Source organism: Neltuma alba, unplaced genomic scaffold, assembly GCF_004799145.2.
Source record: "Neltuma alba isolate B1F8T4 unplaced genomic scaffold, ASM479914v2 tig00002090_pilon, whole genome shotgun sequence".
Taxonomy (NCBI): domain Eukaryota; kingdom Viridiplantae; phylum Streptophyta; class Magnoliopsida; order Fabales; family Fabaceae; genus Neltuma; species Neltuma alba.
The window spans coordinates 23,061-38,891 of record NW_021632734.1 but is presented as its reverse complement, the minus strand read 5'-3'; the positions used below and the strand labels follow the sequence as shown (position 1 = coordinate 38,891).

The window sequence follows — 15,831 nt, the reverse complement described above, 5'->3', positions numbered from 1 at the left end:
TATTTGAGGGCAAAATAATAAATATTATAGACAAAGTGGACTAAGATATTATATTTAAGATCAAATTGATTATCCAACTAGCTCTTATATTAAATACAGGAAGTATTACTCAACTTAACTAATTTATTTAATTTATATAAATTAGTTATCTAATTTTTATATTTAGGATTAGAGGTGGTTATTTGTGTTGATCATAATAAATAGCCAACTAACTTCCAATGGACTGTTTGATCTCAATTGCAGAATCAATTACCAAACAGGAACACATTGATGATGTCATTTTAATTGATAGGTTTGATTTGCCCAAAATCAGGATAATTCTTGTATGTTTGATTCTTTCTTCCCTTATCTACTGTTTTTTTCTTTAAAAAAAAAAAACTAACAACAATGCGGAACGTGTGTGTGTGGGTACTGTCTGTAAGGTGAAGCAACAATTGTCGAATAGATCAGACACAAATTTGTATTTCACACATACATATATATAAAGTCATACAAATAAATAATCATACATATATCACAAAACTTCTGCTGGTATATAAAGCAAATACATACACACAAACAAATTAATAAAAAAAAAAAAGGGACTATGATTATTATCCAGATATGAATTCAGCTTCTCTCCTAATTTGTTCTTACATATCCTCTCCTAATACTGCAAGGTATTACTACTTTGTGTAGGAACACTGAATAGTGTAATACCTTGTACGAATCAGTAGAGCATATATATAGTACAGAACAGAACAAATCCAGCAATAAGCTGAGCTCCCCAGATCAATATATATATATATATATATATGTATTCTTCATAAGCTAATATATATATATCAGTGAAAGAAATGGTGATGCTTCTTTCCATCAGCCTCTTGGCTTTTCTTCTTGGGTTCTTTCTTCTTGTGATGCTCATGAAACGCATATCCACCAGCTCCAACTGCAACAGTGGCTGCAATCTCCTCCTTTATCTTATGACTCTGTGCATGTTCTGGATCTTTCTTCGCCTTGTGCTTCTCATGCTGCAACCAACAGTTTCATTATATTGTCAATTTCTTCAAATTAATCATGATTATCAACAATAACTAATGATTAATTGCATATCAATTTATGTTGAATGATATTATATATATACCAATGCGAAGGCGCCAGCAGCAACAGCTCCTAATTTTCCGAGATGTTCCTTATGCTTGTGGTGCTTCTCTTCCTTCTTGTAGTCAATCTCGCTGGCCGGATTTTCTTTGTGATGGTGGTGGTCACGGTGGTGCTGGTGGTGATGGCCTTCGGACATGGTGGTCGATGACTTGGCTGTATAAAGGGAAGGTATTTCAAATGATAATGATAATGATGTATGTTTATTGCTTTGGTTCGATGTTGAGGGTTTATGTGGGAAGCTAAGGTATTTATAGGTTTATTTTTTATGATAATTTCTTATTGATTAAGTCATCATTATTAATATTCGTTTGTAAGACGACCGTCTATGAAACATAACGTATAATAGTCTAAATAATACGCCTTCTCAGAAACTTCTTAAGAAGAAACATGCCGCGTTTTAATTAGCCAAAATAGAAGCATTATTCCGTGTGTTTTAATTTGAAAATGAATTCTCAAATTTTCCTTTTCAATAATATATATTCTTTTTTTTTTTGCCAGATTCAATAATATAAATTCTACTTCATATATCTTGTTTGCTTTTTGCCACCTTATGTATATGTTTGTGTTTAAATTCAATTCGGAGGTATCACATCACTCTTTCCAAATCCTTCAATATATATACTCGGTATATTGCAATAATATATGTACCAATATACTATTATAAAAATACAAAAAGTAAATTAAATGTATTAACTCAAACTTTTGCATTAAATCTGAGCAATAATTAAGACAGCGTGATTTTTTTTTTATGGATTTTGTCTTAATACGTGGAATATATAGGAAATATATTTTGATGCGTGTGCTTATAAAACCGCTAACCAATATAAACTTCGACAACAGTTAACCGAAGAGGAGAGGGACCTGGAAAATAGTCGTGGGAGGCTTGGACAGTTGGACCTGAGAAACAAAACACGGCACGCGCTAATTTAATTGAAAAAAAAGGTTGGATACTCCCATCACCTTAAAACATTTTACCCATCATCCTAAGATATTTTGTGATACATCTATCATTCTGAAATAATTTTTTTAAATATATCTAATACCCTAAAATATTTTGTAATTCATTCAGCACTATCAATTAATTTTTAGGTGCGTCTAACATCCTAAAAATATTTTATGATACTTGATATACATGCATTTGACCATTTGAGAATTAATGACGAAATTAAAATTGTTTATGAAATAATAGTTTAAAGGCATAATTGCTTTTGAAAAAATTAATACTTTAAGAGAAAAATTACAATACAAAATATTTTGGATGGTAGATGTACAACAAAATACTTTAGAATGTTGAACGCACTTGACAAAATATTTCGGGTTACTGGATTTAGCTTAACCAAAAAAAAATGGTGTGTGTATTTTTTTCATACCCTTCAAGGTCGCAATTATTATAAAAATCAACGTATAGTTCGCCTGCTTGTAGATCTAGAAACCAGGTGAAGATATGGCTCCAACCACCGCTGCAAAGATGAAACAAATCATCACAAGATTATTTAATTCAGGACACTAAAAATAAACAATGCTCATGACAAAAGAGATTGATTAGTTCTCCTCATTCAACTTGTTAAAGATAGCGTAGACAAAAGGGTATTTATAGGAGACTGAGTCTGGCTAGGACTCATATTTGAGCTCTTGACACGTTAGGACTTTTAGAGAGCCCTAAAAGACCAAAATCTCAAGATAAATTACTGGAAGGGGATGAGTGACCTGAAAAAAAATCTCAAACTGCTGCTAACATATTAAATTTAATTTTCAAAACAATCACAATTTTTATAAAAAACTCATTGTTTAAGCCTGATGATTTTAAGACTAAAGGACTAAAAAAACTTTTTTAAAATTAAGAGACGAAATTGAAATCCTATATAAAGTCAAATTATCAAATATATACTTTTCATTTGCCATTTTTTATCACTGTAGTCCGGATAATTGTCTCTTATTAAAAAAAAAAAAGGGAAGGAGTATTGACTGATTGATGGATTAATAACTTATACGTGATTGATTTTCAAACACATTCGCTCGCTCTTGTTTTGCTTTTTTGTTTTTGCTAGGCATATGTATCTTTCTATTAAAAGTAGTATTGTTCGAGATACTATTAGGTATTAGATAGTAACAGTTCTTTTAATAAAGATTTAAATTTTGGTTCGTCAAGTTATAAGAGACTAGTTTATCATTTTTATGATTACATTACTTCCTGCCACTTAAGCCCATCTAATTAAGCATTAGGCCCATTTAATACACTCTCTATCTCTTTTGGGATTCGAAAGTGTAACGGGAAGCAAAAGGCTGGGTTTGATTTCTGTTTGGGTTTTAATTTAACCCATTTCAGCCATTTCTCGGGTCCAAGATAGGCGGGTAAGACTAGAATTTCATAAACTTGGGAACAAGGCTCGCCTTGGGTGCATCTTTGCAATAATTGATTTTGTTGATTTTGTTTCGTCTATATTTAGTTTTAATATATTTATTTTACACTTATATGTCATTATTTTTAACATCCGCTATCGAAAATTTATTTTTATTCTTTGCCTTTTTTTAAATATATGAAATAATTTATAATTGTGGATATACAATGTTGAGAAGTGAACCATTGACTTTCAAAGTTAAGCTGCTATTAGTTTTATGATAACAAATTTATTAAAATCATTTAAATAATATTTGATATTTTTGAACCAAATAAATCTTGATGAATTGAGATTATTGTCTTTATTTCAGAATTAGGAAACAACGAATAATTCACAAGAATGATCAAAGAGAAAATTATAGTCGTTGGACCAACAATGAAAAGAAGATTTGTGCATGATTTGTAAATTCATGGAGGAGCCCCATCAACGTTCAAGTTCAAAAGCTTCAAATATAGAAAGATGAAGGATTGGCTATGAAAAATATAGAACAGATCGAACAGACCATTATCCTTGCAAGCTTCATCATGTGCTTTTCGAAATATCAATATTGTAATCTGGAAATTTGTGTGCTTAAAAATTTCGCCATTTCCTTGTTGAAAGCATTTTTCTAAGAAACTATTTTTTCATCTGTTTTCTTAGTCTTATTTGAGCTTGTGCAAAACCTTAGGTATTGTTTGGTACAAAACATTGGCAATGAAAGATGACGTGTGATTAGGATTGAAAAAATTCTTTAAAAAAGTGTTTGACATGAGTTGTTGCTTTCTACTTGGGATAGGACAAATTCATATAGGAGGGATTGAGAAATACCCTAGAGAAAAGTGACATTCTCCAATCATACCTATATGGATTTACTCAATCTCAAGTAGCAAATAATCTCTCATATCAAATACTCTTTTAATATGTTTTTTTAATCCCAATCCCAATTCTTATCTATAACCCTCAATGCTTCATACCAAATAGGACCTTAGGACATTAGGAGGGTTGGGATTGGCATTAACATTGCTATAGCTCATTTTAATATGTTGGATATGAGACACTAAACAATACTAATAATTGCGTAATACTACCACCTCTCATGGTATTAGAAGATCATTTATGGGACTAAACATTATTTTTACCAAATTGTTCCGCTAATATTTCATAAACTCCTATTTTCGTTTATTATAGGGGCATATGAGTCTTTGTATAATTTATGACTGAATATAAAATATAATTGATATAAACATCCCCCAAATATTACTTCATACCAAACATAATTTTAAAGTCTATTCTCATCCCCACTCCTACTCCCACTTTGAATCCCATTCCCTTAGAATTCAAGTTTGCGTACCAAAAAAACCTTAGGAATCGTTTCATAGGAAGCATTAAAAATTAGGGGTAGGGATTGAGATTGGGATTAAGAAAAATCTACTAAAAGATTATTTAACATAAAAGATTGCTTGTTGTAAGGGATTAACCAAACCCACGAATATAGGATTAAGGAATACCATAGGGGGAAATGGTATTTCCCAATCTCACCCCTATGGGCTCGCCTAATCTCATATAACAAGCAATTACTCATGGTAAATATTGTTTTAATAATTTTTCTCAATTGTAATCTGAATCTCTCATTTTCAATACTTTGTACCAAACAAAACCTTGGAGTTATAAGAGTTCTAAGCGAGCGGAGCACAAAACCTACAGGTACAATTGTGATTAGATTATCATAATTGGAAAAAAAGTATATATTCTAAAGCGAACTGGACATAGGTAAGGGAATAAAATGGCGATAATTCTTGTAGTGTTTGATTCTGTTAGATTTTTGGGCTTGGATTCGCCCTTGATGGGCCGGATTATTTGACCGGGTATAAAGAGAATATATCAGTCAAATATCCAAGCGATATTGTGATATGTTTGACTTGGTCAAACACCCTGAATCATATCCAATCGGTTACGATATAAATCTAATTAATTTATATTAAATTAATTAATTTATATTGTGTAGATTAAATATATATTAAGTATATATATTTAGAATTAATTGTGATTGATTCTGGATTTAAATTCAAATATCATGATATTATGAGATAAGAATATATTATATCTTATCTCGGATTTTATCTGATGGGCTCAGTGGATATTTTTATGCCACCCAAAATATCCCTGACAAAAGCTATAAATAGAGGCTTCCCCCATCAGTTCAAATCACTCCAGTAGTAGAGCTTTCCTACTATCTCTCTCTCTCTCTCTTATTTTCTTTCTTGCAAAAGAGGTGCTCTGCTGTGCACTTAAAAGCTCAGACTTTTATAGTTTAGCTTAAGCGTGAGCTAAGAAGATCCGACCGACCCGACCCGAGATCCGACCTGGTATGTTTTCGATCCATTCTGAAATTTTTCTTACATTGGCATCAGAGCCGAGATGTTCTTGAGGCTCTCAATATATGTGTGCATATATATATATTACACGCTCATTTTTTCCGCTGCATCGTGAATATGCCGTATGCAATTCAAACTCTATATGCTTGTGTTTTAAATTCACATAAACACTCCATTTATATAAGTGAAGTTCGAAAACATTACCTGTTATTCCGTAAGGCTTAAAAACGTGATCGAAGTCTACTTTCTGAAGCTTCCAACGTCGGCCGTTCGAACCATTTTTTTGGGTCTTTAAAATTGACGTTTTTTTAAGAAAATAAACCCATAGAGTTGTAGAGCACGAAAATACGAGTCCATAGACACCTAAAATGCATAAAACGGAGCTCGGAGGAGGAAGATACGGCGGTTCGAAAATGGCGGGTCGCGACGGACCCGCCGGAGCTCCAGCCGGATCTGGGGCGACCCGGCTGGAGGTCAGGGACGACCTGACCAGCCCAAAACGGCGTCGGTTATGTTTCATGATTTCACAGTAGACATTTCGTATGGGACCAATTTTTCAGTTTCTGGTTATGTTTCGGATGGTTTCTTTGTTTTAGAAAATTTCAATGATAATTTTTCTAGTTCTTGCTATGCGCTTTCTTCCGATGTCAATTACGATATATGGCACGCTAGATTAGGACATATTGGTCAAGAACGCATGACCAAACTGGCAAAAGAGGGTTTGCTAGGAAACGTGTCCAAAAAGGAAATGTCTCTGTGTGAACATTGCCTTGCTGGCAAGAGCACAAGGAAGCCTTTCGGAAAGGCAACCAGGGCTAACCATCCTCTTGAGTTGGTACACTCTGATATTTGCGGACCAATGAGTGTTAGGGCACGTCACGGAGCATGGTATTTTATTACCTTCATCGATGATTCTTCCCGATATGGCTATACTTACCTGATTTCCCACAAATCTGAGGCATTAGAGTGCTTTAGAAAATATCTCAATCTAGTGGAAAATCAGCTAGGTTCAAGAATCAAAGCCTTAAGAACTTACCGAGGCCGAGAATACCTCTCTGATCAGTTCAAGGAGCTCTGTGAAGAAAGGGGTATTGTTAGACAGCTAACAATCCCTGGCACTCCTCAACAGAACGGAGTTGCTGAAAGGAGGAATAGAACTCTCCTCGATATGGTTAGATCAATGATGGCACAAGCTGAGCTTCCAACCTCATATTGGGGAGATGCTCTTTTAACTGCCACATTCATACTTAACCGAGTGCCTTCTAAATCAGTCACTACAACCCCTTATGAATCATGGACAAACCGCAAACCGGATCTAAGCATCCTAAGACCATGGGGGTCAGCAGCCTATATTCGTGATTCTTCCCATAAATATGACAAGCTAGAACCAAGGGGCAAAAAGTGTATCTTCATAAGATACTCTGAGAACTCTAAGGGCTATGTCTTCATTGGTGAAAATGATGACGGCTCAGTGACTGAGATAGAGTCAAGGGACGCAACATTCATAGAAATCGAATATCCTAGCAGAGGGAGTATTGATCGAACAAGCCGTCTTTATGAGGATGATAGCAATGAGGTACAACAAAGTGTTCCTCAGTCTACTGATCCGAGTGGGAGGGTTGAGCCATTTACACAACAAGGTTTAACCCAGTCACAGGAAGTAAGTCCTACAACAACCCCACTTAGGAGAAGTAACAGAGATAAAACTCCTAAGAGACGCTTCTCAATTGAAGGAGTAACCTTCATCGTTAGTCCAGAACACGATGAAGAAGACCCTGTAAGTGTTAAAGAAGCACTAACAGGACCTGCTAAGGAAAAATGGCAGAAGGCCTTACAAGAGGAAATGGATTCCATGGAATCCAACCAAGTATGGGAATTAGTTGATCTACCACCTGGCCGAAAGGCAATTGGGAGCAAGTGGGTTCTCAAGTACAAACGTAAGGCTGATGGATCAATTGATAAACCCAAAGCAAGGTTAGTTGCCAAAGGGTATACACAACGGGAAGGAGTGGATTACGCAGACACCTTCTCACCCGTTGTACGTTTCAACTCGATACGACTGATACTGGCTTTAGTAGCAAGTTTAGACTTAGAGTTACATCAGATGGATGTAAAAACCGCTTTCTTGAATGGAGAACTAGATGAGGAAATCTATATGGAACAGCCTGAGGGCTTCATACAGAAAGGGAACGAACAAAAGGTTTGTAAACTCTTGAGATCCATTTATGGACTCAAGCAATCATCTAGACAGTGGTACTTAAGGTTCCACAAAGCCATAAGCTCCTATGACTTTGAAATGATCGAGGAAGATCACTGTGTTTATATCAAGCGGTTTGGAGACAACTTTGTCATTCTATCCCTCTATGTCGATGACATACTACTGGCTGGTACCAATCTGAAACTAATAAAGATGATCAAAGAGTGGTTATCCTTGAACTTCGAGATGAAAGACATGGGCGAAGCAGAATATATCTTAGGTGTTAAGATAAGAAGAGATCGTTCTAGAAAATTGCTATCATTGTCACAAAAGGCATACATAGCAAAGATTCTTGAGCGTTTCAATATGAGAGACTGCAAGCCTATGGATACCCCTGTGGTTAAGGGACATAACCTAAGTGAGGAAATGCACCCTACAAAACAATGATATAGAACGCATGAAGAGAGTCCCATACTCAAGTGCCGTTGGCAGCCTAATGTACGCCATGTTGTGTACCAGGCCAGACATATGCTTCGCAGTCAGACTTGTGAGTCGATTCCAATCCAATCCAGGAGTCAAACACTGGGAAGCTGTAAAGAGGATTATGAGATATCTAAAAGGAACCATGGACTATGAGCTATGCTATCAAGGAAATGGCCTTCGTGCGGAGGGTTATTCCGATGCTGATTGGGCAGGAGACCTGGACGAGCGACACTCGACGTCAGGCTATGCTTTCCTACTGAATAACGGAGCAATCTCCTGGAGCAGCAAGAAACAAACGTGTGTGTCTCTTTCATCCATGGAAGCAGAATATGTAGCTTGTTCTGCAGCTGTCCAAGAAGCTGTGTGGCTCAAAAGATTCTTAGTACGATTGGGAATCCATGGTGGGAGTGAGGGACCAACTTTGATTCACTGCGATAGTCAAGCAGCAATAGCCTATGCAAAGGACCCTAAGTACCACAATCGTACTAAGCATATAGACATAAAGTATCACTTTGTAAGGGATATGATCGCTAAGAAACAAGTGACAGTTCAATACTTGTCCACTCATAAGATGTTGGCAGATCCCCTAACCAAGCCTATAGCTAGAGATCCTTTCGTTAAGCATGTAAAGGCCTTGGGCATGCGTAGAGCATTATGTATTGAACTCCTTTTTTTTCTTTTTGATCCTTTTTGTTCAAATACGCAGGCACAAGGCATGTTGTACTGAACCTTTTCCTCTTACTTAGTAATTCAATGCATTTTATCCAGTTCAAAGAAATTTTTCTTGTATATTTGTGTATTTATACATGCATAGGCACAAGGTATGCAATACAATTATGTCGTACAGGTCACAAGGTTGGCTCACTCACACGAGCAACCGCCTTGCTATGTTCTCATGGGATATAGAAGGTTTGACAGCAGATGATCACCATGAGATGGTAGAGAAGAATCACTGCACAAATGTCACCTCAGCTAGACTGAGATGAGACCCATAAAAGTTTGGGCCGAATCATGGATAATGTGTCATCCATGAGACCTGTAGCCAGACAAGGAATTCTTTACTAGTGAGACGTCATATATAGTTGTGATGAAAGAGCTCCTGGTTCAAATGTTGGAGTGCATTTGGAACTTAAGTCTGTATGGTGCTATTAAAACCAAAAGCGACATACTCCACTTGGTGGATTGAGCACCGTAACATGCAATTCATACTGCATGAGCTCACTCAAATCCGCAACAAGGGACGTAGATGGAAGATCCCTGATCCATTACGGTGTGAGTCCCAGAAAGGAAATAAACCTTTCATAATGCCCTTAAGACTTAGACAACATCACAAGGTTTTGGTTTAGTGGCAGCTACTCTAGCCTAAACCCCATGGTCAAGAATGATGCGATCTAACGGGTCAAGACTGAGAAAGCGACTATGCCAAATCTAAATGATGAATAGTCAGAAGGAAGATTTATCCTGAAATATACATCTACGTTGGTGTCTGTGACATGTCCCTTGCAGGTTGAACAGAACAACTAAGCAAGTGTGGATACCATACGTATAAAAAGGCAATCTGAGTAAACAAAATAACTCGAGAGGGATTAGATATGCCACAAGTAAAGTGTATGGATAAAACTAGGGCATTCGAGGCAACAAGCGTACAATTTGCAGGTACACCAAGGGTGTTCTTGTGTGCTGGTCCTGCATAAAGGATTCCTAGTGCACAAACGCCCGAATCGATGACGTCATGCCCACGCGGTCACGGCAGACACCTAGTATGAGGCAAGGAAAGATTTAGCTATCACACGATAGGCAGCCCATCAAGTGCGAGTGGGAGATGTTAGATTTTTGGGCTTGGATCCGCCCTTGATGGGCCGGATTATTTGACCGGGTATAAAGAGAATATATCAGTCACATATCCAAGCGATATTGTGATATGTTTGACTTGGTCAAACACCCTGAATCATATCCAATCGGTTACGATATAAATCTAATTAATTTATATTAAATTAATTAATTTATATTGTGTAGATTAAATATATATTAAGTATATATATTTAGAATTAATTGTGATTGATTCTGGATTTAAATTCAAATATCATGATATTATGAGATAAGAATATATTATATCTTATCTCGGATTTTATCTGATGGGCTCAGTGGATATTTTTATGCTACCCAAAATATCCCTGACAAAAGCTATAAATAGAGGCTTCCCTCATCAGTTCAAATCACTCCAGTAGTAGAGCTTTCCTACTATCTCTCTCTCTCTCTCTTATTTTCTTTCTTGCAAAAGAGGTGCTCTGCTGTGCACTTAAAAGCTCAGACTTTTATAGTCTAGCTTAAGCGTGAGCTAAGAAGATCCAACCGACCCGACCCGAGATCCGACCCGTATGTTTTCGATCCATTCTGAAATTTTTCTTACAGATTCTATCTTTCCTTATCTCTCGTTTTCAACTAACTACTTTGGGCAACATGTAACTGAAACTGGTAATTAACAGACATTATCACACAGAAATTAAGCAATGTCCTACAGCAATACAAAATGCCTAACGAGGGCAATGTCTGTAGGATGGAGTAAATCCAAAGCAATACCAAAAAACAATTGCCGAATAGAGACACAAATTTGTATTTAATATCACCTTTGGTTTTTAATATAATAGCGATCCATATTGTCTGTAATATTTATTCATTTTATGCTCAAGTATAATCCCTTTGGTGATTGTATCTATTAAAAAGTTACTATCAAGAGGTAATCCAATTACACATGATTAACAAAGATATTTTAGAAAAGACAACATCTATTTATTACAAAATAATTAACTTAACTAATTTTTTTAATATTTGTAAATTAGTTATCTACCTCTTATATTGAGGACCAGAGGTAGTGTATATATAAAGTCATAAACTCTTGCTGTAGTGCAAATGAATCATATACATAAACAAATCAAATCAATAATCCAAAAGTAGAGACAATAATTGTTATCCAAAAATGAATTCTCCGCTTCTCTCCCAGTTTGTTCTTTCGCATATCTTCTCCTAATAGTGCAAGGTATTACTACATTGAGTAGGAACAAAGAATACTGTACGTATAATACCTTGCGCGGATCGGAAGAACATATATAGTACAGAACACACAGAATAAACAAGGCAAGAAGTTGAGCAACCCAAAGCCATATATATATATATATATATTCTTGATAAGTCAAAATCCATGAACGAAATGGTGATGCTTCTTTCCATGAGCCTCTTGGTATTTCTTCTTGGATTCTTCTTTTTGTGATGCTCATGAAACGCATATCCACCAGCTCCAACTGCAACAGTGGCTGCAATCTCCTGCTTTAATTTATCTTGCGACTCTGTGCATGTTCTGGGTCTTTCTTCGCCTTGTGCTTGTAATGAACACAAACTGTTCCATTATATTGTTAATTTCTTCAAATTGATCATGATTATGAACAATGTCTAACAATGATTAACTGCAGATAACTTTGTGTTGATATATACACACACATATATATATTACAACCAGTGCAAGGGCTCTGGCAGCAACTTCTCCTAATTTTCCGAGATGTTCCTTATGCATGTGGTGCTTCTCTTCCTTCCCGTATAGAAGCATGCCGTTTGTTTTTGCATGAAAATGATTTATCTGTTTGCATATATCTTTAAATTCAATTAGGATGTATATGTGATGATCACATCACTTTTTGAATCTTCGACATACTCCGTACGTATATAGCAATAATACCAATATAGAAAATAATGAAAAACTAAGTCTGGGGTATAACAACTGAGTATAGCTCGATTTTTATGAATGTTATATTATCACATGAAATATATATATTTTTTGATGAGTAAACTTTGAATCAGTCAACCTGAGAGAAGAGAGACGCGGAAAATAGTGATAAAACGCTTGGAAGTTGGAACTGAGGAAATAGCCAACGAACAAGCACAATGTGTGTGTGTGTGTACAGAAAATCACGTCACGCGCTAACTAAAAAAAAGGCGTGTGTATTTGTCATACCCTTTCAACATCGGAAGTCTTATGAAAATCAATTCATAATTCATCTGCTTATAGATCTAGAAATCTAGGCCCAGGGACAACATAGATTAAGGGTTTTTGGAGTGTATCAAGAACAGTAAATAAGCTCATACGTGATCAGACCACAGAAAGGAGTCAGAGTTTTGTTATACAACAAAGGGTACTGAGATAAGAAGTGTTTTCTACTCAAACTGAATAGAGAGTACTACCTTTAATCCTAATTATAAGATTTTGTTTGTAGTCTATAAATAAAGTCTTTTAAATGAGATCGGAGATGGTATTTCCTTTCTAGGTATATTATGCCAGCATGTGTTCAGTTTTTTCTTTATACTCCCCACTCTCATCCCACTTATATTGACAGTTCCCACCAAGCAAATTAGGGCTGGTAATACGGGCCAACCCGCGGGTTGCGGGTTGGCCCGTGACGGGTTGAGCCTGTGGCGGGTCGGGCTGAAAAGGCTCGTTTGAAGGCGGGTTGGCTTTTAGCCAACCCTAACCCGCCAAGGTAACCCGCCAACATTTATTTATTTATTTTTGAAATATTTTTTTTACTTTTAAATATTTTTTCTTATATAATATTTAAAAAATAATAAAATTTTTGTTTTTTCTTGAAATATTTGATTAAAAGCACCAAATAAATTATATAGGTATTTTTTTAATATTTGTTTAGATAGGATATACTATATAATAATATAATTATAATAATTAAAAAAATTTAAAAAAATAAAAAAATAAATGCGGGTTAGCCTGCGGGTTGGCGGGCTAACCCGTGGCGGGTTGCGGGCCTGGTGGTGCGGGTTAAAAAAACTCGTTTACTGACGGGTTGGCTTTTAGCCAACCCTAACCCGCCATTTTTGGCGGGTTGGTGGGTTGAACCCGCGGGTTCAACTAGGACTGAGCAAACGGTTAATCGGTTTCAGTTAGTATTAATAACCGAATAACCAAAATGATCATAATGAAGAAACCGAACCGAAACCGAATATAGTGAACTAACCGAACCGAAATAACCGAAATATGTTCGGTTCGGTTAGTGGGCTTATTCGGTTACTGGGACTTTTATTTGGCCTTTTTTTTTTCAGGTACCATTACAGCCCAGTACGCACAAAAAGTCTAAATAGTGGGAAAAAAAATAATTTTTTGGGCTCTTTTTGTACAAAGAATCTAGATATTTGAAAGGTGTAATAAAAGTTTTAAATTCCAAAATCAAATATATTTTATTACACACTACATATATTGTGAGACAGAATAATTATTAAAAAGTCAATGACAAGTTATAAATATGCAATTACAATTCTTCTAAAATTTAATATCCTTAAAAACACCACAACACCTAAACAATTGTAAATATGTTAGAAGAACCATCATGAACCATTGCGGATATCAGCTGAACATAAAACAAATACAAAATATCAGCATGGAAAAAGTTCTCACATCCCAAATAACAACGAACTCTCTCCTGAAACGGTGAAACCCCATCACATCTACGGCTTGTACAAATTAGGAGTAGATATTAATTGTAATAGAGAGAATACAAACTAAAATTGCCCCAGCTCGTCAGATAGCTAGCATCTAGCTAGCCGAAGTTCATCATCAACATCTAGCTAGCCATTATCACATTATGCAATTGATTAACCCATCATCAACATACAAGTAATCCAAAATCAAACAATTGAAACAAGTAACCCAAAATGAAATTCCACAAGGCAGCCTGAAATTCCAGTCTTGTCCCAAAGTTCCTTGCATACAACTTGCCATCAAGTCAGCAACAACTACAATTAAACAAGAATATTAGAGAGTGCACAACTTTAGAGTTAAAGAAAAAACAAACAAATTAACCACAATAATTTTTTTACTCTTAAGTTTTTTCCCTGTTGCATCTATAGTATATCAACAGTTGTTTCCAATGCAATTTTTTGCAAATCTACACAAAGAAAAACAAAATCAGACTTCATATGTCATAATAAATTAAACATGATATTATTCTTATAATGTTATAAGTAAAAATAAAATATTACCCAATTCTATCTTCTGGATATCATCATTCCCTTCTTCTACAACATGTTGAATTGAGCGTCTAAGCCAATCTTGAGCACAAATTAGAGATTGCACAGTTTTAGGAGTTAAAGAGCTCCTAAATGGATCTAGAACTCGTCCTCCAGTACTGAATGTAGACTCTGATGCAACCATAGAAATTAGGATAGCTAAAACATCTCTTGCCACTAGAGAAAGAATAGGAAATCTAGGACCATTTAGCTTCCACCAGCTCAAAATATCAAAATCATCTTTATTAACCTCAATTTCTTCATTCAAATATCTATCAACCTCAGTTCTGCTAGTTCTTCCACCAAGACGCTCATTCATAAACTCTTGTTCCTCAATATCAAGCAATTTTCTAACTTTCATAGCAGGATCATCATCTTCATCACAATGATCTTGTGTGCTATGCAATGGCTCTTTTTCAGGTTGGGTTGAGGGGGAAAAAGTGTGTTTGTATTCATTATACAAAGAAATTAAAAGCTCTTTAACATGCATCCCCAAACTTGTACCAATTGCACTTGTGTGCATTTTACACAAAGCAAATTGCACCCAATCTAATTTATATCGTGGATCAAGAACAGCAGCAATATAAAGAAGTTGATTCATTTTCAAAGGATCTTCCCAATATTTATCAAATTTCTCTTTCATTCTATTTGCCATTGAAGCTAACTCCCAAACATCACATTTTGTCCACTCATCCAAAAAACGATATAGCTTATAAATTTCACGGAAAAAAGTATTAGATGTTACAAATAAAGAGCCAGATATCCGCACAGTAAGCTCATAAAAATGACCCAACATCATAATCATCCTCCTAACATTCTTCCAATCTTCAGACTCAAGCACCCCCTCTTCATCTTGAAGATCAAATCGAAAATATGGATCTTTATCCTCATACCTTTTAAAGGCTGCCTCAAATTTCTGAGCAGTGTCTAACATCAAATAGGTAGAGTTCCACCGAGTAGGGACATCTAAGCATAAGATTTGCTTATTTTGAATCTTTTCATCCACACAACTCTCTTTAAACTTTCTCATCCTAAGGGGTGATTGTCTGATAAAGCGAACAGCTTCTCTAACTTTTTTCACAGAACTCCCTATTTCTTTCAACCCATCAGTAACAATCAAGTTGATTATGTGTGCAACACATCTCATATGCAAGAATTGACATTTCATAATTGAGTGACCCCAATTCAC

The 15,831-nt window shown here is 35.6% G+C and overlaps 1 protein-coding gene across 1 annotated transcript; it reads right to left on the bottom strand.

Moving 5' to 3' along the window:
* Positions 1-727: 727 nt before the first annotated feature.
* Positions 728-15,447, bottom strand: LOC114716881 (abscisic stress-ripening protein 2-like). The gene is made up of 3 exons (XM_028901952.1): positions 15,437-15,447; positions 1,124-1,296; positions 728-1,010 (listed from the first exon to the last, which is right to left on the bottom strand). The coding sequence occupies exons 2-3, from the start codon at positions 1,277-1,279 to the stop codon at positions 825-827; spliced, it is 342 nt and encodes a 113-aa protein (XP_028757785.1). The 5' UTR covers positions 1,280-1,296; positions 15,437-15,447; the 3' UTR covers positions 728-824.
* Between the last annotated feature and the right edge of the window lie 384 nt (positions 15,448-15,831).

Bases quoted from the DNA above. Each gene is read 5' to 3' on its own strand.
- LOC114716881 (XM_028901952.1), bottom strand. From the start codon at position 1,279: ATGTCCGAAGGCCATCACCACCAGCACCACCGTGACCACCACCATCAC. The intron at 1,011-1,123 runs GTATATATATAA...TGTTGGTTGCAG, and splicing joins CTGCTGGCGCCTTCGCATTG to CATGAGAAGCACAAGGCGAA.